Raw genomic sequence first — 26,077 nt, forward strand, 5'->3', positions numbered from 1 at the left:
CTTTTGGCTGGTTTCCACTCTGAGGATATTGCACGGGAAATAGATAAAATATATTCTGGTGACACCCCAAGTACATCTCCAATCTCCTTCTTACGGGAAGTCAGAGTCTGGTCAGACAATGGCAGAAACTGGCCATCAGGGGCAGATGAAATATTTGGCGTCAAAGTTGCCATTCTTCTAGCGATGGCGGCCATGGCCTTAGGGTCATATAGGACTTGATCCTTCAACAATGCTCTGTATTTTGTCAGGGCCTGCAATACTGTTGCATTTATATTTTGTGGGACCAAGGAAATCTCACATAAGATCATTTTTCCCATGTCTGGTCTAGTAGGGCTATATGCATTCATACTGACATCGTCATCCTCATAATCAGGCTGGAAACATGATTCAGACAAGGGGGTGGCACCATCAAATCTGTAAGTCATGGCACTGGTCTGCTGGTCCTGGCTCGTCAACTGGGGTGTGGGTTGGGGTGTATTTTGTTTACCTTCTGCTTCCCAGCCTTGTAGCCACTCACTTCTGCTTCGGGTGGATCTCGTGATCTTCCTTGCCCATTCTAGCACTACAACTCTTGCTCTTATGGCTAGCGGGTCATGCCACCTGGTGGTTCTGATAATGCGCTTGTAGTCTTGTGGATACAGCGATAACCAAAAGGCATTGTTTTCACTGAAAAAGTCTTCAGGCACTCCATTAATGTTATCCAAATGATGCCTCTTACAATGACTCTTCAGGTCAAGTACACGCTTGAATGTTCGCTCCTCGTGGTAGCACCATGGGCAGATAACCACCAGGCGACCATGTGGTGCTGGAATCATGTGGTTTTTCAGCTCTCTCTTGCTGTTGAAAGTTTTGCTGCATAACCAACAAGTCTCCACCATTCTGCAAAGACACAAAAATGATTCATTGTTGGTTGCTGAAATTACTCTTTCTTCCAGCACAGGTTATAGCAGTATCAATCACAGATTTGGAAGGGAGGTGGGGGATGAAAGGACTAATCAGGTTCTACACAATACATCAGGGTAATAATGCTATGTATTTCTGATTCCATCCATGTCAACTCTACTGACATGGAACATGCTCGATTAATTAGTTCCTGTCAGGTCAGTGGTATAAGCAGGCACTTAATTTGTGTTTTGACCATTTCTTTCTCATTAGTCATGTCCAAACAAGGATTATCGTGTACGCTCTGTTGAACTCATTTTTCTCAACATGGTAGGGAACATGGTTGATCAGGCCAGATCCCTTACCATCGTATACCATAGGATTCATCTTTGCTTTGACTTGGTCTGTCCTGGATCACCATCTGTCAGCCTTATATTGCTCATACTTAATAATACCTCTAAGGTTTGTCGGCTTCAAACCACAATTGTAAAAGCTGACATGGCCCATCCCGGATCACCATCTGTCAATAAAGGCTCACTATAGTACTCATCTATTATCATTGGAGACGTATATACTATTCCTTGAATGGTTACCACTGAGGGTTCATACACTTCTATACTGAAAGGAATAGGAATATGTACCACACATCCTATAGTTGTGGCAAACTAAAACTATATATATATATGTGCAAAATAAAATAAAAATATCTTTTTGCAGAATTCAAATAACTGTCATATGCAAAGATGACTCTAACTTTGAAGGTTTATTGATCTTTACTAAACCAAGTAGGTGGGTTTCTACCCTGGTAAGGCAGGAGTCTGTCAATATGGTATACTTTGGAGAGCTGTTTTGGTGACCTCTTAATAAGGTAAGTAACATCGTCAATCTTCTTGACAACAACAAATGGTCCTTTCCATTTTGAGGTAAGTTTGTGGCATACACCAACTCTTTTGGATGCATCATAGATCCAAACTGGCTGTCCTGCTGTAAAGGAGCGTTTCTTTGCATGCAAGTCATAATGCCTTTTCTGATAATCAGAGTTCTTTCTAAGATATTGTCGAGCGATATTATGGGCATTCTCCATGTTGGCGTGCAGTCTTTCCAGATAGTGGTCTGGGCCTACTTCATCATCACTGAATTGAGATGCGCATGGTCTCCCTACAACTGCTTCCATTGGTAAGGTGACGTTTCTTCCCAACATCATCATATTTGGTGTTTTTCCTGTTGTGGAGTTTATTGAAGCTCGATAGGCCATCATGACTTGGGACAGGTAAGTATCTCAGTGCTTTTGATCCTTTTCAGCATACATGGTCAGCATTTGTTGCAAGGTCCTATTAAATCTCTCAACTGTTCCATTGGCCTGTGGCCTCATACTAGTAGTTCTTGTTTGATCTATTTTCAGAAAGTCGCACATTTCTTGAAATATCTTGGACTGGAAGTTTTGGCCTTGATCTGTCAAGATCTGTAATGGTGTGCCAAAACGACATACAAATTCATTTACAAATGTTTTAATAATGGTGCTGGACTCTTGGTCTGGAATGGGAAAAGCCTCGCTCCACTTGGTAAAGCAGTCGCAGACAACCAGGATAAACCTTTTGCCACTTCCAGTCAGAGGAAGGGGTCCAAGTACATCTAGAGCAACCTTTTCCATGGGCTCGCCAACTATGTATTGTCCTAAAGGAGCCCTGTTGATCTTTCTGGATGGCTTTCTAGCTGTGCACTTATCACAAGTACGACAGTAGTCCGTGACAAACTCTTTCACACCTGGCCAGTAAAAGGACTGCTTTATTCGTTCTAGGGTCTTCTTAGCACCTAAATGCCCTGCAGTTGGTACATCGTGAAAGTACTTTAGGACATCTAGCCTTCGTTTACTTGGAACTATCAGTTGCAGTATGGGTTGATTCTCATAATTTTGAAAGAATTTACGGTAAAGCATGCCCTTAATTGTTATTAATCTGTCCCATTGTCGCCAGAGTGTTTTGAGTATTGACGTTTTATCAGATATGGCATCCCACTTTGGTCTTCCAGACTTTCCCTCGATAGCAATTAGAATAGCAGAAATGTCTTGATCTTCTAATTGAAGATTATGTATGGTGTCAGGTGTCCAACCTTCAAGTATTGCTTGGCTTTGTGCGAGATCATTGCCTTGGAGAGCACCTTGACTTCATGTTAACACCCTTACCAAATTGACATGGATGACTTGGTCTGAAAGTTGTGGAGCTGCACAGTCTTCATCATTATTACATTCAAGATTACCTTGTTCTTGTTTCTGACAGACACGACATGGCCTTCTTGATAAAGCATCAGCATTTGAGTGTTGTCGCCCAGCTCTGTGTACTACCTTAAAATTGTATGTGTCAAGCTCTTGAAGCCACCTGGCAACCTGGCCAGTTGGTTTCTTGAGATTTCTTGCCCAACTCACTGCAGCATTGTCTGTTCTGAGCAAAATGTCTTGTCCATATAGATAGGAATGAAATGTTTTCATTGCAGTGATAACGGCTAAAAGTTCCTTTCTTGTAGTACAATAAGATTGTTCATGGATGTTCATACCTTTACTCATGTATGCGATGACACGTTCCGTGCCTTCCTGCATCTGCGAGAGCACTGCACCCACAGCTTTATCACTTGCATCAGTATCCAGTATGAATCCTATGCCAGGGATGGGGTAAGCCAGCAACGGTGAGGAGATCAGGGCTTGTTTCAGATTATCAAATGCTGATTGACATTCTCCTGTCCAAACGAAGTGAGCGCCTTTATTGCATACTTTATGTAGTGGTCTTGCAATGTGCACAAATCCCTTCACAAAACGCCTGTAATATGAACAGAGTCCCAGGAAACTTCGGACTTCCCTTGCATTTATTGGGACAGGCCAGTCTTGCACAGGCACTATCTTTTCGGGGTCAGTGGACACACCTTCTTCCGAAACGACATGACCCAGGAATTTTATTTGCTTCTGGAAGAATATGCATTTGGATGGTTTTAGTTTCAGATTTGCATCTTGAAGTCTTTTGAAGATGTTCTCCAATTTGTCAAGACCTTTTTCAAAGGTAGTGCTTGGCGAGATTATGTCATCCATGTATACTAGACATTCTATCCACTGAAGGCCTCGTAGAATGTTTACCATCAAACGCTGAAAAGTACTGGGGGAATTGCAGAGGCCAAAGGGCATTACAGTAAATTGGTACAGTCCTAAACATGTCGCAAAAGCAGTTTTCTCTTTGTCATTAGGAGACATTTCCACCTGCCAGAAGCCAGAGTTCAAATCCTTGGAGCAAAACCATTTGGAACCAGATAACGCATCCAAACATTCATCAACTCTTGGAAGTGGATAAGCATCCTTGACCGTCACATCACTGAGTTTGCGATAATCAATGCAAAATCTTATGCTACCATCCTTCTTAGTTACTAGAACTACTGGTGATGCCCAAGCACTACTGGAAAGCTCTATGACCCTACGATCTAACATCTTCTGAATTTCTTCCTGCTCTACTGCACGTTTTCCGATTGGTTGGCATCGTGGCGGCTGCCGTATAGGAATGGAATGACCAATATTGATGTGACGTTGCACTCTATCTGTCCGACCGAGCTCAGCTAACGATTTTGCGAATACAGATTGGTATCTTATGAGCAATGTTTTGAGGGCTTCCTTTTGTAGGTAGTCAAGATGAGCCGAACTTCTTTTAAAGAGATCTTTTAAGTACTCTGGTAGTTTGTTTTCGCACATCTCGGACACATTCTCTTCGTTTGTATTGATACTGGCAACTCTTTCAGCGTGGGATACATCCTCATATGGCTCACAGACACCAACAGGTAAGTTTGCTTGCAGCATAACATCAGCATCACTGCAATTCACAAAATTTACAACCATCTCCCTGGCTTGTGTATCAATCACGCCAGGAACCATACTACACTGAATCTCTTTGTGAAATATTGGCTCTACGTATCCAAATTTTGTCATGTGCTCTGACCCATGTATGCTTACTGGTAGCCACAATGCACAGTTAGCAGGTACTATTGTAGTTTTCCGTACTTGTATTCTGGATGTGACTTGCGCTTTACCTCCCATCCAACATCTTATGTCAATCTTGTCTGTGTGAAGCAAAAATTGTTTGTAATTAATTTTGTTCACATAGTTTAATAAAAAGTCCTGACCTAAGATACCATCTTGACTCACATCACAGACTATAAGTTTTTGTGTGAAGGATATCCCACTAAAATGAATGGCAACGTTTATGGATCCAATGGTGCGAATTTCATTTCCATTAACATCATTTACCTTTGTTTCAAGTGGTGTAAGCATATACTTATCTTCTCCATGCAGTTTTTGATACGTGCTGTATGAAAGAAGGGATGCTGTAGAGCCACTATCAATAAGGAAAATGACTTTAGTTCCATCAATCATGCCATTTGTATAAAATCCGTTGTCCCATTGACTACTGGTCTCCCCAATGTGTCCTGTTCTGACCTTTTGTTTTTCTTGAGCTACGGAAGCTTTTGGCCTATTACTACCCGCTGACCCCAGGCCTATTGAATCAACGGTTTGTCATTTCCCTGGTTACATGCTGAGGATGAATTCTCCTTTCCTTGACTTGGTGCTTTGTTCTTTCTATCATGTCCAGGGGCAGTGCGAGTTTTGCATTGGATGAAGGTGGGACAGTTTCTGAAAAAGTGATCTGGGGAGTTACATATAAAACATGTTCTCCTCTTCTCGTTTCTCGGTCCAGGTTTGTTCTGTATTTGGTTTCTCCAATCTTTTATATTGCTCATAGGAGTACTTCCTTTTTCTAACAATTCTATTCGCTTTTCAATTCTTTGCAACATTGCCCCAATTTTGCCATTGTCATTAGAACCTTGGTGTTCAATTTCATTAGATCCAACTGCTCTAACATTTGCCTTTTTCTTTTCATATTCATCTTCCAGTATTGCTTCATATCTTTCAACAACATCTACAGCATCAGCTACTGTCTCACAATCCTTGTCAATACATCGACACTTCATTTCAGTTGGTAATATCTTATAGAACTGATTCAGGGCAAGAGTTTCCTGTGCTTTAGAATCTAAATTGCAATAGGCTTTCTTTGCTATCTGCCTAATGTCATCCCCAAATGCTGCGATAAGTTCACCAGGTTGCCGTTTTCTCATTTCCAGTTTTGCCAACCACCTGTTTTGATGTCTAGAGCTGCCAGATCTTTGACTAAGTCTAGCAACAAGGGTCTCGTAGGATTGTTTTTCCTCATTTGTCAAACTCATATAATAGGTCCTAGCTTGACCCCGCAAACTGGCAGCAAGAAAGAGAACTTTGTCCCGTTTGGTCCAGTTACACAGCTCTGCACAATTTTCAAAGTGGGATATGTACTCTTCCCAGCAGTCTTTACCGTTAAATGGCTCAGGCTTTAAAGTCGGGCCATAGTTTGGGAATAATCGTATGGGAATAGTACCAGCATTATTGGCTTCACATCTTGGGTGATTGGAGTGATTTCGGTTCTGTCCTGTATACATTGTCTCCTCTTCATCACTGTGAATTTGACTTGAACCATGCTTGTCATATTGACATTGATCATCATCGATTACATCACCATGGCCTTCGTCGTCTCCATTCAGGGAAAACTGGATTTCAGGATCTGGGGAATCAGACATGGTATGTGTGTCAGTCAGCAGGAATATCTGCTTTCCACTTGTTTGTTTGTTTATTGTTGTTTTTTTTTTTTCTTCACTATTTTGACCACCACACCTGACAAAAATATGAGGGTGGGGGAGGGTGGTAGGGTTCGTATCCTGGGATGGATTTCAATTTGACTTTTGAAATCCCACTTCTGACACCAAATTGTAAGGCCCTTTTTAGTCCTTAAGGGTGCTACATATTTTTGTACATAGGAACTGATAGTGTTATGTAAGAAAAGATCAAAAACTTGGGGTTGGGGCGATGGAAGAGGGGCTATATCATCAACATAAAATCGAGAACAATTTGACAATGTTTAATGAATTGTGAAAATAAATAAATAATAAATAAGAGCAATAGTTATTGTGTACAACCAGATTATGTAATTTTAATATAACAAACTGGAAGGGGGGGGGCTGTCAGGTGTGGTGGGAGACAACTGTTACAATCAATTTTTGTTGGAATAAATATATTATTCTTGTTTATTCGATATTGTAAAATGTGCTATTTATAAAGATCCAAAATGTACTAACTTGACACTTTGCTGTTTCTTTTTGTCACTTCGTATTTTGGCGCTGACTGTACTCGTCAGTTGTCTGACCAACAATGACAGCGCTCCCCTATTTATAACCTTCCCCCAGACAACACATGACACAATCCAACCAATCGATGCATGCACGGCAACCCATGCAACCAATCAGTGTCTTGTATGGTGTGCCGTGTATTGCATTGTAAACAATACAGTTTTGCATGGTATACCATGTCAACATTACAAGTACATAATTACATAACAAGAAGTATTTCAATACTGTATGACTTCTCTATGAAATGAATAAGAACATTTTATGAGATCAAGTTTATATGAAATTAAACTTTATGATGATAACTTAAATCTTGAATAATTTAATCAATTCATGTAGACGCGGGTTCTGCACTTGATGCAGATGACCGGTACTGTCGTATCAAAACATGAAATGCATACATCAGTACAACTGTATTGCAATGAGGTTATCACTAAAACATGCAAATTACCTTCTTACAGTACCCTACTATCATTAGAGAGAATAATTGCGAATGCGAAAGTATAAAATCTCTAAATACGAAACACTCATGCTAATCCAAAATGGCGGACATCGTGATACAAGGATATACATGGACTTTTCTAGTCATGATTTTGCAGGTATTTTACATAGATTACAAATAGTAATAGCATAAGAGTATACTATTTGTAGCAGATAAGCTAAACAGTACACTCTGAAAACTTTATGACAGACTTTCAAAGATGTTTTACCGAAAGAACCTCTACCTCGAAAATAGGTTACACATGTTAAGATCGGTTGCCAGGATTGGCTGCTAGTTTGACAGTCGATAGACATTAGAGATAAATATAATTGCTATGCTTTGTAAGTGAACATTCTAATTCATATTCACCATATTTATAGAAACAAACTTAATAGAAGCAAGACCGAAAATATTATCCAAGTCATTGTGACTCTAGCCATGGTCATTACAGTACTATGAAAGGCATATAAGAACTGAACAAAAAAGTGTTTTCATTGTGAATTCAGTTTGTTATGAAATAATGAAAAAGAAATAATTCTTACAGAACTTTATATTCACAAAAAAGGAAAAAGAAAAAATGCTTATATAACTTTTTAAATAACACACAATACATTGGTTCAATAGACACTTTATTTTACATATAAAATCTTTGACATAATGGGGGCAAATCCTGTCACAGCACACTGCACCAGCCAAGCTCTGAATTTGTTCCATAGGAATACCTCGGGAAGAGAGACCTGGGGGAGTTTGTAGGGTTGTGAAGTGTGTCCGACGCCTGTATGAGGAGCCGCAAGGGGATGATACGAGGTGTATAGGGACACTGATAACAGTAGCTTGACAAGTCTGATCCTGCATCGTAGGAAGTGGGTATGAAGTATATATGGGCATAATAGTTGAGTACATTTAAGTACTGACACAAACTAGGGTTCAGAAGCAAAGTTGTGAATGCATGAAACTTGGCAATGGCCCTTGTTCCATAGGAGTACCTCAGGAAGAGAGACTTTGGGGAGTTTGTAGGGTTGTGATGAGTGTCCGACACCTGTATGTGGAGCCACAAGGAGATGATACAAGGTATATGGGGACAATGAGAACCAAAACTCGATAACTCTGATCATGAGGATTGCTATGATAACAAGCATTAGCCGATACTCCATACATGCACCATAGGAAGCATGCATGAAGTATATATGGCCTAGTAGTTAAGTATATTCAAGTACTGACAAACTTGGGGTTCAAAAGCAAAGTTGTGAATGCATGAACTTGGGCAATGGCACCCCAGCACAGAACTGGAACCATATGCTATGCAAGAAATGCCCCATATAAATGACATGGGGAAAGGAGGGGAGGTGGGTGGTTCTTTCCACAGATAATTTTAAGTTAAATGCAGCATCGACACTGAAAAGCACATCTCTATAGGCATCCCAGTTGCTGAATTAATGTCTCAAACAACTGAGCTGGATCACATGTTCCAGCTCAGTCATCTGATTGGTTCAACATGACAACATATCTAAATTTAGTTATTAGCTTATTAACATATACTGGCTGCAATGACATCATGTCTGGGCAGAAACCATAGTAGACAAAGAGGGGCCCAACAACGGGCCAGAGAAGGATGGGCTGTGTATTACTTAAACTATACTTAATTAATTAAATTACAACATATTTATCATAACAGTCTTGTGAAACAAAATGATAAAGGTCAATTCAAAATATACAAGACCTGGGGCAATCTTTATCAGTTTTTCATCTGCTGTAAATCAGCTACACCAACTGTCAGTTGCAGGAATGGGATACAGTCACATTGTTACAACTCTATGGTCTAGTTGCAGGAATGGGATAGAGTCACATTGTTACAACTCTATGGTCTAGTTTCAGGAATGGGATACAGTCACATTGTTACAACTTATGGTCTACTTGCAGGAATGGATACAATCACATTGTTACAACTCTATGGTCTAGTTGCAGGAATGGGATACAGTCACATTGTTACAACTCTATGGTCTAAAACTAAGTAACAGACAAGAGGAAAAAACCAACAGGTTTAGTAAAATTCAACAAATAATTTATTTCCCTGGAATACAAAGTAAACATTTAAAAAGAACTTAAGGTATTGTGAATTAAATCCCAAATAGTCTTAAAAGTTCTATCACAAGTCGAAAAGTATAGATTATTCCAAATAAATCCCAGTGGTGTTCCAAATGAATTCATCTTGAATGTGCTGTTGTTCCACTAAACTGGAATAGTGTTGATGTCACAAAAATGTGATTTAGTTTGAAAGTAGTAATGAGGGCTGTTCCATTTAAATATACATGGTACCCAGGGAAGGCAGTTTAAAAAAAAACGTATGCCAGGGTATTTTGATTTCACAAAGTTCATTTTAAAATGATAAGAAATTCTAAATTGCATCTGGGTCTCACATATGTTTTTAATGGAACAGCCCTGAGTACTTTGTAATTCCAATGAATAATTTAAATAAATTTGTTCAGATTAAAACTGAGCACAACTAAAAGACTGATATCATTTCAGATGTTAAGATAGAAAATGTAATTCTGATATATACAACCTTAATGTAAAAGATTAGATGCAAAAAGATGTTCAGGATGAGAGTCAAACGTTCATTTCTAGAACATTAAGTTATCAACAAGGTCAAGTTAATTGCTAAACTTTTAATAAAGAACATGGCAAACATATGGTACACCAGGAATTCCCAAGAGGAAAACCAGTGTCCTGAACTCAAATCCAAGTGAACATGTTTACCTACAAATAATAATTACATAAACTTTAATCATGGACTGAAATTTGCTGTGTAATATGTTGTTTAAAAAAAAGACATTAGTTCAGTAATTCCAAACTCCTTCCATCAATAATGGACAATGATCAATATCATAAATACAAATTAAATACACTTAACACCATTCTGTCTTGCTGAAAAATTAACTAACATACACTTTTAGTGTTCATTTTAGGCTATATCTTGGTGTTTTTGATGATTAATTTTTACTTACTTGACTATAAAGACTATTGAGCTTGTGGCACGGTTGTGCATCTGTTGTTGTAGTCCATCCCATGTATGTCAATAATTGCTTTAAACATCTTTTAAAAAACCACTAGTCAAAATTTGGCATACATAGTCCAGGCATGAACAGTTCTCAGATTTGTACCAATAGTGTCAGTCTGCTTATGGTTGCTTTTACTATAAATATAACAAAACCTTTAAGCAACTGCTCAGAAACCAAATTTGAAAAACTTTGGCAGAAAGCATCATGGAAGGAAGACCTTACAAATGTTGCTAACTTGTCTTTGAATATGACTGTGGTGGATAAAAGTAGAAAAGTCCCCAAAAATCAGTAAACCATTAAATGACTTATCCAAAACTTCACAGAACAAAATATAACTTGTAATTTGAAGCTGAAGAAAATAATAAAATAAAAATATAAAAAGCAACATTCAATGTAGATGAAATAAATTACTCTTCTTCCAGTGTTTTTTTGTATAGCACTTAATGGACAAAGTATGGTTCAATAAATGGACAAAGTATGGTTCAGTAATGCCTGCCTTTGCATGTTGTTTGCTACACAGCAAGTTATGTCAAACACAAACTATTAAGGCAGTTGTATAGAGTGGATATTTAGCTTGCATACAACATCATGTTGTTGAGTAATTCTAGGTCTTTTATGAGAAGAATGCAATCAGGGCTTTTAACCATTGTTCATCATCAGAAAATGGCAGTGGAAAAATAAGCAAAAAGAAATCTTATTTTAACAAGCAACCCAGTTTTTTTAGAATTTAAATTATAAACATTCACATTATTGTTTAGTCCTAGTAGACAATATAGCAAATAGGTGCTCCAAACATTTCTTTTAACTCTGCTGTGTTATTAAATATATGAATTTTATTTTACAAGCTTATTTATATCTCTTATTCAGGTAAATGATACCAAGCCCAATTGTACTTGTTCATTGGCACAAGGAAAGTAACACTAATAGATTACCTCACCTTGCTCCATCTAGGTAGTTACTCATTTCCCAGAATCCTCCAGACACAAAGTACTAAACATTCATACAAATTTGTAATTATTGACCAGTTGTATGGGGGATGTCAAGATGTAAACTCCACCCCTGGTGAAGACATCCCTATAGCTGTGCATATGGCAATGTTCACTTCTGACCCATTGGAGCCTCATCAAGTAATTACATTTGAGCTACAATGGAATTGCATACATTAAACATATAACAGCAATCTCAGTCATCTAGAATGTCAGTGAGTGAGTTGGATGAAACAATGACCATTTCTAACCCAATTTGGAAGAACACTGGTCATAAGTTCCTATCCTCACACATACCATTTGCAACTGTTGAGGTCAGTTTTATGGATTATATCTTGAACTTATATCAATAGCTGCCATTTGGAATGCTTGTGATATTTATGAAACTAGAATTGATGAAGGAGTTACCAGTACATGAAACTAAGTTTTCACTCACAAATTCTAGGTCAATACTGTGGTCAGTCCAGTTGTAGAAATAGCCAATAGATTGTTTTTTGGGGTTTTTTGTGAGACATTTACAGCTGACAAAATCTTTGATTTTTCTGTAAATTACTTTGCTGACATGAGTCTGAAACATTTTTCTCTCACAGAAATACCAGAGTTTGTTCTTATCGTGCCTGTGCATGCACAATTACTGACATTGCTATTTGGACCTGCCTACAAGTTATATATCATTCACCCATTGCCATCAAGGCTGTCAATCAACTGGGTCAACCTTCATTATGATCAGTGTACAGTTCTGGCAGTCATTAATCTGTCATCTTGGACTGGCAAAGAGCATGTCACTTGACAGTTCAAACTGTGGTGGCATCCTATGCCCAGCAGACCACCCATGCTAATACATGGTCAGCAGGCATCAACTTTGCTGAACATGAGTCTGCCAGCTCTTAGCAAATCTTTACACATGGTGATGATTCAGCATCATCATTGCCTTACAGAAATCTGTACACCCTGGATGCAGAGTGTACAGTAAGACAATCCCCATATTGATGACGTGGATGACGAGCACTTGCCTAAACATTCCAATCCAACCACTGAAAGGACAGAATATGTTTTTAGGCAGCAATCAAAGAACTATACAGAATCTTATGTTGCTAGGAGTGCCCTCCTCCAATGTCAGTCAATACTATGTACAGGTTCAAGGCCTTGGAGGACATTGATAATGATGATGAACATCCATCCTTCAGAATTGTACCACAATCAGCAAAGATTGCAGAAAGTACAAGGTGTCTCAGATAAAAGTTTGCAACCCCTTTAATTTTAGGTCCTTATTTGTTGAGTCAGTTGACTGCAACTTTCTCAGCACACTGGTACAAATCACATTCCAATGTTTGGGGACTGAACTGCGGTACAGGAATAACCCCTTCAGCTTTCTGTGCAAGCCTCTATATCTGTGCTACTCCAACAGATTGGCAACAACGACTGCAGGGTTAATTTTCAGCAAAACTGGCAACCTTTTTGAGGCCAGATAAACTATGTGCAGCCATATGCCACCACTAGCTTCCTCTGGCAGGCCAGAAAAGTGGAGAGTAAAGAAGGTTTTTCATCCCACAAGCCTCCTGCCAACTGTTAGTGACTTGTTATCCTTTCTGCCTGCTAGCAACCCTCCTCTCCTATGGGCACCAGACTCTTTTGTTCTGCCAGACCTGGATCAACCCATATCACACAAAAGATTGTGCCATCTAAATCATTTTGGAGGGGCTCTCATTCTCGTTCATCCAGCCCCCTCCACTTTCATTGTCCCCCTTCGTCATGGAGATCTCATGCAATCACAGAATGGTGATTTTGCTCAAAGCAGGCAAATGGAGGTAATCCAAAAATTGGACTCCTGGGTTATTATGCGATTGGAAAATTGAGACCTGTCATAGACTTGAGGCATATAATCAATTTATTACTGTGCCAAAGTTCAAGAAGGAGATGGCAAGTTTAATCCATCCATCTGTCCAGTGTGATGAATAATATGCAACCAGTCATTCTTCAGACACGTATTTCACTGTTTACATAACATCATGCAGATTCCTTGGCTTCAGCTACCATAGGGCATTGTACCAGTTCTGAGCCTTTCCATTCAGCATCAACCCTAACCTTTTGGCCTTTACCAAGATGCTTGACTGTGCAATATCCCACTTCAGTATGTCTTACTTCGCAGCAGTGTCACCATACCTGGATGATATGCTGCAGAAACTTGGTAAGTTTGGTCTAGTCCATTATATGAACAACCTTCTCACCTTCCTTTGCAGCTTAGGTTTGATAGTCTGTGTAGCTACTGACTTAACTTGTCACAACCAAGTTCATATTTCTCTCAAATGCACAAACTGTATTGTCTGTTCATTGGAGACATTTGCTAGGATGAGAGATTATTCAGCTCCTTGGTCTGCATAAGTCCTTAGCAGATCGACCTTGTAGGACAGTGGTGCCTGATCTCGGGTCATTTAAAGCAGATTATAATCTTCACTGAAAGCAAACACTTTCTGCTTCAATGGCCAGACAGGGCATGGTTAGTGTTGGGAATATATTTGGAGCCCAACAACAAGAAGTTACAGTCTATACAAATGCCAGTGTGTTGGGTTGTAGGGCACACTTGCTGCTGGCTTATTGGTATTCAGTTATAAGTAAATGGTGCAAGAAAAGGCCTTTAACATCAGTCTCTTGGAAATGAAGGCAGTGAACTACCTCAACAAACAAGCGGTACAAAATCACCAAAGCTCTGCATTCCTCTGTTGTTGTGTCCAGTACCATATACTTGTACATAACCAATGCATTCTGAGGAGACTGAGTGTTCTGACCAGTTCAGGATTAAGAGGAGGCCAGCTACTTCATAAAAAACGGTCTTACCATCCATCCATCTTTAATCAAGGTTGCACTCTAAGATGAAAACAAATTGCCTACCTTCACCTCTCCATCCCTGAGTAAACCAGCATGGTCCATCAATACCATATCAATCAGCTTGGATAAGATGTGGCCTGTGTTTTCCCTTTAATGGTTTTCATACTGAAATTAATCCAGAAGATGAAGAGTCAGGTTTGTAAAATAGTTCTGATTGTCCCTCTCCGATGGGACAGATCTGGGTCAACAATATCCTTGATCTTGCAAAAATCACAACAGTTAAAATAATAGTGACCCCCCCCCCCATACAGCACTCAAAATGTTAGCCCTTATCATTGATACAGAATATCATTCTATCATTTGGACACGTTTGACATCATGAATGGTATGATAAAGGCCACAATAAGGATATTTCCAACTTGTTGTCCAGGCCTTGCTTGCTAACCATCTTCCCAAAACAGAACCTCTTTTATGTCTTGATGTTTCTCAACATGTCCATGTCTTTGACGTCATTTAAGCTGTTAATATACTAGATCTGCTTGCTGATAGCAATAATTTCCACATGCAGGTTAAATTAGCTATCTCTGGATTCAAACAAAATGCAGGTTCATTCTAATGGCTCAGTCATACTACCTGGTTACATATCAAAGAACAGGTTGCTGTCTACAGGCAGTAAGAAATTACTATTTGATTGCTCTCTCTTTTATTGACCTATTGAGAGAGTTGAAGTTGTAGGACCTGCCATCTAAAGTGCATGAAGAATGTCCACACTTGTAAGATGCTCTTCCTACCAGTCCACATTTTAAAACAAAACATCACCCCGCAAATACTGGCATCTTGCCAAAAATGTGTTATGAAATCGGCATATGATGAACACTCACAGGATCAGGTACGATTCCTGAAGATCTCAGCTTATGAAAGATGAGTGATTTCCAAGAGCCTGGCCTTCAAACATAATGTTTTGATTCAAGACATAGTGGAGTCATTTGGCTGGCATGTCCATTCAACTTTCTCCAGCAACTGTTTGTGACATGGCCACATAAAGGTGAGAGCTGAATTGCTTGGGGACACTGGATGCTGCCCCAGGAGTTGCTACACTCCTTGACAGTACAATATCACTCCCAGGCATGACCTTAGAGCTTTTGCTGGATTTCATGGAAAGTTTTGCAGATAAGGTAATAGACAGGTACAGAATCTCACAGCAGTTTCATTTACATGAGTTAAATGCATCAACTTCGGTTGTGCTGCCTTCACAGTAGAAGTTTATTCTTTCGTTAGAGCAATCATCAAGCTCCTGCAGGGTGATGTGTTTAGTGGTTGGATAATCCTGCATTTTCACCTCTTACCTATTATCCTAGTGTTAATGTGATTGGGTAATTATTCTACTTAGAAAGGAAATGTTTTAGTAAATTATGTTTCTTTTGGTATACTTACCAAAATCACCTCTGTCCCTCCCACCCTTTCTTAAAAATGTGAGCATTTTGTAGGTTTCACTCAAGCTTAGACTGGTAAACATATGGGATGCTGGTGTTTACCTAGCAGGGACAAGGGATTTAATCTGTAATAGTTGCTTCCCTTTGTGATATATATAAAATGCAAACATTTTTTTTTCCTCAGATACGGTAGGGTCCATTAAATTAATCCGCTTTTTGATTTGGTATGTTCCATTTCTGGAATACACATTGCTCATTCTTTGTGCATTTTATAGGAAGAATTTAGTGGCAGGGTACTTTTTCCCGTACATTTCTATTTAATGACAGTTTCTTGATGATAGATTTTCACTAAGAGTAGTACAAGAAAGTGCACTCAAACCTATACATTGTTATATGATGTAAGATTGCTTATAAAAATATCAATTTTTAAAAAAAATTCAGTGTTCCAAGATTTGACATTTGATCATACTTAATGACTCTGACCTGTGTATTTTCTAGGGAAATCATTTTTCATGGATGTTTTGGTTCATCTTTTTTTGTCACAGAACCATGACAATTTCCACCCATAAAAAATGAATTCAGCTATAATATCAAATGTCATTGCTTAAAATTTGACACTGGTTGATATTTTCTTTCATAGACGCCTAGGAGTCAGGAAGAAGAAATTTGACACTGGTTGATATTTTCTTTCATAGACGCCCTAGAGTCATCAAATAGAAATTTAACAATGGTTGATATTTTCTTTCTTAGATGCCTTAAAGTCAGCAAGTAAAAATTTGACACTGGTTGATGTTTTCTTTCATAGATATAGATGCCTTAGAGTCAGCAAGTAGAAATTTGACACTGGTTGATATTTTTTTTCATAGACACCTTAGAGTCAGCAAGTAAAAATTTGACACTGTTTGATATTTTCCTTCATAGATGCCTTAGAGTCAGCAAGTAGAAATTTGACACTGGTTGATGTTTTCTTACATTGACACCTTAGAGTCAGCAAGTAGAAATTTGACACTGGTAGATATTTTCTTTTATAGATGCCTTAGAGTCAGCAAGTAGAAATTTGACAGCAGCAGCAAATGCATTTGATGAATTTATTCAAACTGTTGATAAAGATGAGTAAGTATAAATGTGTATTTGCCCAATGTGTATTTGCCCAGTGTGTAATTGCCTAATGTGTATTTGCCCAGTGTGTAATTGCCCAATGTGTATTTGCCCAGTGTGTAATTACCCAATGTGTATTTGCCCAATGTGTATTTGCCCAGTGTGTAATTGCCTAATGTGTATTTGTCCAGTGTGTAATTGCCCAATGTGCAGAAATTATGAATCAGGTGACCATTTCAGTTAGATGGTTTTATGGCCTGCCATACATGTACAAACATTTCATCAGGCTGATAATCTGAGTAAATAAGTATTGAATTATGATCAGTTACATGATAAGTATTGAATTATGATCAATTACATGATAAGTATTGAATTATGATCAGTTACATGATAAGTATTGAATTATGATCAATTACGTGATAAGTATTGAATTATGATCAGTTACATGATAAGTATTGAATTATGATCAGTTACATGATAAGTATTGAATTATGATCAATTACATGATAAGTATTGAATTATGATCAGTTACATGATAAGTATTGAATTATGATCAGTTACATGATAAGTATTGAATTATGATCAATTACATGATAAGTATTGAATTATGATCAATTACATGATAAGTATTGAATTATGATCAGTTACATGATAAGTATTGAATTATGATCAATTACGTGATAAGTTTCAACTCTTGCATTCATATCATCTCAAATTATAAGCTCCTATGTATCATTCATTTATAACAATTAATATTCTATGAAAAACATGAATCAATCTTTGGGTGCCTATATGAACATTTTAGTACCATATAACATCAACATACAGAAAATTTATATGTATTTTTAGCATGAAGAATTAAGTTTCACTCAGATAATATCTTCAGAATCCTTTTTTTATTATTATATGCGATCACATAATCAGATTTAATATATACACAAGACCAGTCAAATCCAGTTTAACTGTCCTATTTTCTTCCTATTTAGTGGAGCTACATTGAGTTAGTAGTTAGCATGCCAGACTGGCACTCAAAAGGGTATGGGTTCGAACCCTGCCGTCAAAAAACCTAACATAGTGTATCCTTGGGCAAGACACTCTACTCCAGTTGCATCTATCTTAAATGATCTATGGCTGTTGCATACATGCCAGCCATTATGCTTTTGGCGTAATCATTCCAATTATTATCACTAAATTATGCCTTACGCATAAATGTATTTGGATTACATGTTTTCGGTATATCCCCCTACCAAAAAAATTAATAATTTGTTTTCTCATTTTTATTAATATCATTAATTTTTCAGATCATATTCTAGAAAAGACAGCTTCTACACATGCACTTTCCTAACAAAATTATGGTCTATTTATAGCAGCTGCCCTATTTCCAAGAAACATGCTGGTTTCTACTTAAACTTTTGACCTTGGTTTCTATTTATAGCAGCTGTATGCCTTAGTTAAGAGAAAACAGACTGGATGTCTAATTTTTAATCTTTTATTGCAGATTCTTTGTTCTAATTCATATTTGGTACAGAAACAGTCTGTAGGTATTTGGCACTAAAAGTTAAGTCAGATTTATTCTAGTTGATGCTTGTGTTAGAGCAAAAATGTTTTTCAAATAATTTCACGGATGGATTAGAAAAGATGAAAAACCAATTCAAAGATGAATACATGAATTACACAATACAGTGTTTTATTCTAGGGCAGCTTCATGCCCATGGCACTTGTACTTTTTACCTCTGAGAAATGTCACAAGCAGTGATATTAGTTTCTAAAAATAGCCATTCAATCAAGGCCAACCGACATAATGGCGTTCAGTCTTCTTTTCCGTGTTAGTATTCTTGTTATTGTTCTTACTGAAAACCATGTACCAGGCATTAAATTTGTTCATCTCAATATAGATGTGCATTCCAGTATTTAGTTACAGTGGTGCTAAATCCTGCAGACTGTATAAATCATATAATCAAATTTTGATGAATCTTCTAGAACAATGTAATACACAAAACCCTTGTATTTCATCACCGATAGATATACGCTGAACAGTTTTAGATGCAAATTCTAAGGGAACTGCCAGCCCCCCCCCCCACTCCCCAATTAAATAATATAGATGAAGTATTCTTATATGTGATTATGTTTTAACATATAGAGAGGTATGTATGTTGGAAAGTGACTATTTCTTATATTTTATTTAGCGCATGAAATTACGCTTGGCTTTGTTGATGTGATATTATGCATGTAAAGTCTAGAAATGTTGCATATATATTCCAGAACTTTAAAAACAATGTATCAATGTTTTTTTTGGGTGGTGGTGGTGGTGGTGGTGGTGTGTATTATGCATTAGTGATTTTATTAACCTTTTCTGATTCTGATGTGTTGGTAGGTAACAAAGTTAAGAAAAAAGGAGAGAAAATTTATGTGTTTATTTCAATGTCTCTTTTACAAAGAAATTGTAATTTTGAATGACAGTTTAGAACATAAAAAATGCATTATGTTCATTAGAGTTATGGTGTTGAAAAGGACAGCACTGGTTGATTATATTTATACTATGTGGATAATACATTTCCTTAATTAAAAGATATATACAATTACATTTCATCAGGAAGTATAGCTGTATCCATGTATTGATGGAAACAGCAATACAAAAACTGTTGTCCCTAATAACGACAGCCACCCTTAAAATGATACACATTTTACACACAAAAACTAACTGAAAAGGAAACAAAGTAGATATAATTGAATATTACTGGTTTCAACACATTCATGTGGGACACACACACACACACACACACACACATATTCTTTTAATGTGTACATAAAACAGCTTTATTCAACTTAGAGTTGAAAAATAGTAGAATATATCAAATATATCAAAACATTACATTCCCAGTGGGGGAAGAGCAAATAAAAACTACTTGATTTTTGTATACATGTCGTGAATTACGACGTGTCTCTAAGCATCCCTCGGTACTTTGTCCGAAAACAATATGGCGGCAGCCAGGCAGAGTGATATCATGGTCTGTTTTTAGCAAAAAGTTGAGTTCAGTACAAGTGCCATTGCAGGCTGTGTGTAAAGGATTTAAATATTATTCATGGTATTAAATTTGATGTGGAGCAACACTAGCTATGCGCAAGGTATTTTGAGAAATGTCATTGTGGTAAAACAAAGAAACCTTGAAATAGCTCATTTTACTACAATACTAAGGTAACTTATATTTTTACAGCATAACTAAATTGTGGACTTGATTTTTTTAAATACAGAAGCATTATCGAGTTCTTAATAGAACTTGGACTATCCCTAGCAGTAGAAGACTACATTGGTCCTTTGTTCCTGATTCTAAAAATTCTGATTGCAGAAAATACGCATGTGCAAGAACAAAATCATCTAATATTGTTAGGTGTTTAGCAGAAGATAATTCACTTAAAATTGCAGAAGCCATGAAAATTGTGTCGTTTATTATTGCAACAGACAGGAGCAGTGATTATGATGACAAAAAGTTGTACCCAATCTTTGTAAGAGACTTTGATAATGAAAAGGGCAAAGTCAGACTGCTCTTCTTTCATTACCAGAATTAACAGTAGATTCCACTGGAGAAAACATTTTTCATTTGCTTAATAAACATAAGGCAGAACTGTATGGGGTTTTCAGGTAATAAAGCATCAGTGATGACTGGAATTCATAAAGGAGTTGCATTCTATATTTTGTCTCCATCAGTGTACATATCAGGTTGTCCCTGTCATATGATGCACCTTGCTGCAGAAAAGGCTGCCAATAAATTAGAAGAACTCCTGAAGTATGAAGTTGGCATTCTACCTGATTATGTACTTCATGAGGACCGAGTTGATTTTTTTTCCATCTTATTTCCCAGCTAAAGACCCAATCACTGAAAGATATGAATTTCCTCTTCTTTGTCAGGTTATGAAAGGAATATTGCTTCTTTACCATTCTAATGCTGACTGTGAGAGATTGTTCAGTATTGTTAACAAAAATAAAACTGAATTCAGATCCAGGCTCTGTAACCCAGCACTTAGTGCTCTACTGGTGTGAAAAACATTATTCTCTCGGCTGGTACAAAGTGTTTTGTAATGTAATATGAAAGACTGTTTTTAAAGCTCAAAGTGCTATATATAAAAACTTAAAGCAGTAATTGATATTAAAAGACCAGAGGGATAAATAAATGATTTTGTACATATGCTCATTGAATTTTATTTTGTTATATGTAGATTACTCTTTTTCTGCTTGGATTATTCCTTTTGTGTACTTGGATTACACTTTTCCGTCACCAGGGGTTGGCATGTAGGCTGTTGCCGTGCCATCAAACATCCAACCAAGCCAAGACCTAGTTGGAACTGTGTCCAAGACTATTTGCCTCAGGCTCAGACAAATCATTTTTTATGTCCTATGAGAACAATATATTTTCTTTAAAAAACTGTAATGTAATAAGTTTTTCACTGTGTAATTTATTTATTGTTCGAGTCACTAATCCTTGTATATTTAACAAAGCACAGTTTTTGATTGTCACATTCTCCTTATTGTCCATTTGAGATTTACAAAACAAACCACAGGCAATTCCATGACTGTCCTGTTGAGATTTACCAAGCAAACCAAGAGCAGTTTCATGACCTTCCAAACCAAGAGCAGTTCCATGACCTTCCAAACCAAGAGCAATTCCATGAGCTTCCAAACCAAGAGCAGTTTCATGACCTTCCAAACCAAGAGCAATTCCATGACCTTCCAAACCAAGAGCAGTTCCATGACCTTCCAAACCAAGAGCAATTCCATGACCTTCCAAACCAAGAGCAATTCCATGACCTTCCAAACCAAGAGCAATTCCATGACAATCTGTGTCAGAAACAAAATTTTGGTGATGTGAATGCACAAGAGCATAAGTTACCTTTGCATGATTTCCTTTTTTGATAGAGTTTGCAGAATATGGTTTTACACCATCTCTACCATGGTAACTAATTTATTTTTTCCCCTCATCCCACAGATTGCATTATCTGTTCTGACTGCAGTAGATGGGTCATCACTTATCCAGGGCACAGCAGACTTAATCCATTGCCAAGTTTTTGGCTTTTAAATGCATTTCTTGCAATTTTGTCAGCCCTATCTCAGGTTGCAGCAAACTTTGTCAGCTTCTGGGATAAAACATCCTAACTCCCATCACTGATAGTACTTGCCTTATCTGTATCTTTGGCCTTATTTGCATCTTACTTGTCATGCCCTGTAGCATCATAGGTTTATACTAACTGTCCTATTTGCATTTTACTTGTCATGCCCTGTAGCATCATAGGTATATACTGACTGTCCTATCTGCATCTTACTTGTCATGCCCTGTAGCATCATAGGTTTATACTAACTGTCCTATTTGCATCTTACTTGTCATGCCCTGTAGCATCATAGGTTCATGCTGACAGTCCTATCCACATCTTACTTGTCATGCCCTGTAGCATCATAGGTTTATACTAACTGTCCTATCTGCATCTTACTTGTCATGCCCTGTAGCATCATAGGTTTATACTAACTGTCCTATCTGCAGCTTACTTGTCATGCCCTGTAGCATCATAGGTTTATGCTGACTGTCCTATCTGCATCTTACTTGTCATGCCCTGTGGCATCATAGGTTTATACTGACAGCCGTATCTGCATCTTACTTGTCATGCCCTGTAGTATCATAGGTTTATCCTGACAGCCCTATCTGCATCTTACTTGTCATGCCCTGAAGCATCATAGGTTTATACTGACAGCCGTATCTGCATCTTGTCATGCCCTGAAGCATCATAGGTTTATACTGACAGCCCTATCTGCATCTTACTTGTCATGCCCTGAAGCATCATAGGTTTATACTGACAGTCCTATTTGCATCTTACTTGTCATGCCCTGTAGCATCATAGGTTTATACTAACTGTCCTATCTGCATCTTACTTGTCATGCCATGTAGCATTATAGGTTTGTACTAACTGTCCTATCTGCATCTTACTTGTCATGCCCTGAAGCATCATAGGTTTATACTAACTGTCCTATCTGCATCTTACTTGTCATGCCATGTAGCATTATAGGTTTGTACTAACTGTCCTATCTGCATCTTACTTGTCATGCCCTGAAGCATCATAGGTTTATACTAACTGTCCTATCTGCATCTTACTTGTCATGCCCTGAAGCATCATAGGTTTATACTAACTGTCCTATCTGCATCTTACTTGTCATGCCATGTAGCATTATAGGTTTGTACTAACTGTCCTATCTGCAGCTTACTTGTCATGCCCTGTAGCATCATAGGTTTATACTAACTGTCCTATCTGCATCTTACTTGTCATGCCCTGTAGCATCATAGGTTTATACTGACAGCCGTATCTGCATCTTACTTGTCATGCCGTGTAGTATCATAGGTTTATACTGACAGCCCTACATTTGCATGATTTCCTTTTTTGATAGAGTTTGCAGAATATGGTTTTACACCATCTCTACCATGGTAACTAATTTATTTTTTCCCTCATCCAACAGATTGCATTATCTGTTCTGACTGCAGTAGATCGGTCATCACTTATCCAGGGTACAGCAGACTTAATCCATTGCCAAGTTTTTGGCTTTTAAATGCATTTCTTGCAATTTTGTCAGCACTATCTCAGGTTGCAGCAAACTTTGTCAGCTTCTGGGATAAAACATCCTAACTCCCATCACTGATAGTACTTGCCTTATCTGTATCTTCGGCCTTATTTGCATCTTACTTGTCATGCCCTGTAGCATCATAGGTTTATACTAACTGCCCTATCTGCATCTTACTTGTCATGCCCTGAAGCATCATAGGTTTATACTGACAGTCCTATCTGCATCTTACTTGTCATGCCCTGTGGCATCATAGTTTTATACTGACAGCCATATCTGCATCTTACTTGTCATGCCCTGTAGTATCATAGGTTTATACTGACAGCCCTACATTTGCATGATTTCCTTTTTTGATAGAGTTTGCAGAATATGGTTTTACACCATCTCTACCATGGTAACTAATTTATTTTTTCCCCTCATCCCACAGATTGCATTATCTGTTCTGACTGCAGTAGATGGGTCATCACTTATCCAGGGCACAGCAGACTTAATCCATTGCCAAGTTTTTGGCTTTTAAATGCATTTCTTGCAATTTTGTCAGCACTATCTCAGGTTGCAGCAAACTTTGTCAGCTTCTGGGATAAAACATCCTAACTCCCATCACTGATAGTACTTGCCTTATCTGTATCTTTGGCCTTATTTGCATCTTACTTGTCATGCCCTGTAGCATCATAGGTTTATACTAACTGTCCTATTTGCATTTTACTTGTCATGCCCTGTAGCATCATAGGTTTATACTGACTGTCCTATCTGCATCTTACTTGTCATGCCCTGTAGCATCATAGGTTTATACTAACTGTCCTATTTGCATCTTACTTGTCATGCCCTGTAGCATCATAGGTTCATGCTGACAGTCCTATCCACATCTTACTTGTCATGCCCTGTAGCATCATAGGTTTATACTAACTGTCCTATCTGCATCTTACTTGTCATGCCCTGTAGCATCATAGGTTTATACTAACTGTCCTATCTGCAGCTTACTTGTCATGCCCTGTAGCATCATAGGTTTATGCTGACTGTCCTATCTGCATCTTACTTGTCATGCCCTGTGGCATCATAGGTTTATACTGACAGCCGTATCTGCATCTTACTTGTCATGCCCTGTAGTATCATAGGTTTATCCTGACAGCCCTATCTGCATCTTACTTGTCATGCCCTGAAGCATCATAGGTTTATACTGACAGCCGTATCTGCATCTTGTCATGCCCTGAAGCATCATAGGTTTATACTGACAGCCCTATCTGCATCTTACTTGTCATGCCCTGAAGCATCATAGGTTTATACTGACAGTCCTATTTGCATCTTACTTGTCATGCCCTGTAGCATCATAGGTTTATACTAACTGTCCTATCTGCATCTTACTTGTCATGCCATGTAGCATTATAGGTTTGTACTAACTGTCCTATCTGCATCTTACTTGTCATGCCCTGAAGCATCATAGGTTTATACTAACTGTCCTATCTGCATCTTACTTGTCATGCCCTGTGGCATCATAGGTTTATACTGACAGCCGTATCTGCATCTTACTTGTCATGCCCTGTAGTATCATAGGTTTATACTGACAGCCCTACATTTGCATGATTTCCTTTTTTGATAGAGTTTGCAGAATATGGTTTTACACCATCTCTACCATGGTAACTAATTTATTTTTTCCCCTCATCCAACAGATTGCATTATCTGTTCTGACTGCAGTAGATCGGTCATCACTTATCCAGGGCACAGCAGACTTAATCCATTGCCAAGTTTTTGGCTTTTAAATGCATTTCTTGCAATTTTGTCAGCACTATCTCAGGTTGCAGCAAACTTTGTCAGCTTCTGGGATAAAACATCCTAACTCCCATCACTGATAGTACTTGCCTTATCTGTATCTTTGGCCTTATTTGCATCTTACTTGTCATGCCCTGTAGCATCATAGGTTTATACTAACTGCCCTATCTGCATCTTACTTGTCATGCCCTGAAGCATCATAGGTTTATACTGACAGTCCTATCTGCATCTTACTTGTCATGCCCTGTGGCATCATAGTTTTATACTGACAGCCGTATCTGCATCTTACTTGTCATGCCCTGTAGTATCATAGGTTTATACTGACAGCCCTACATTTGCATGATTTCCTTTTTTGATAGAGTTTGCAGAATATGGTTTTACACCATCTCTACCATGGTAACTAATTTATTTTTTCCCCTCATCCCACAGATTGCATTATCTGTTCTGACTGCAGTAGATGGGTCATCACTTATCCAGGGCACAGCAGACTTAATCCATTGCCAAGTTTTTGGCTTTTAAATGCATTTCTTGCAATTTTGTCAGCACTATCTCAGGTTGCAGCAAACTTTGTCAGCTTCTGGGATAAAACATCCTAACTCCCATCACTGATAGTACTTGCCTTATCTGTATCTTTGGCCTTATTTGCATCTTACTTGTCATGCCCTGTAGCATCATAGGTTTATACTAACTGCCCTATCTGCATCTTA

The 26,077-nt window shown here is 38.0% G+C and overlaps 1 protein-coding gene across 3 annotated transcripts in view; it reads left to right on the forward strand.

Moving 5' to 3' along the window:
* Positions 1 to 26,077, forward strand: part of LOC149785914 (N-acetylated-alpha-linked acidic dipeptidase 2-like) — a 175,834-nt gene that overhangs the window by 140,698 nt on the left and 9,059 nt on the right. For all 3 annotated transcript variants that reach the window (XM_089976145.1, XM_089976146.1, XM_089976144.1), the window contains exon 18: positions 16,939 to 17,020. In XM_089976145.1, the coding sequence (XP_089832271.1) occupies positions 16,939 to 17,020 (82 nt within the window). The remainder of the gene's footprint in view (positions 1 to 16,938; positions 17,021 to 26,077) is intronic.

Source organism: Sinohyriopsis cumingii, chromosome 12 (assembly GCF_028554795.1).
Source record: "Sinohyriopsis cumingii isolate HCF-2022 chromosome 12, ASM2855479v2, whole genome shotgun sequence".
Classification (NCBI taxonomy): Eukaryota; Metazoa; Mollusca; class Bivalvia; order Unionida; family Unionidae; genus Sinohyriopsis; species Sinohyriopsis cumingii.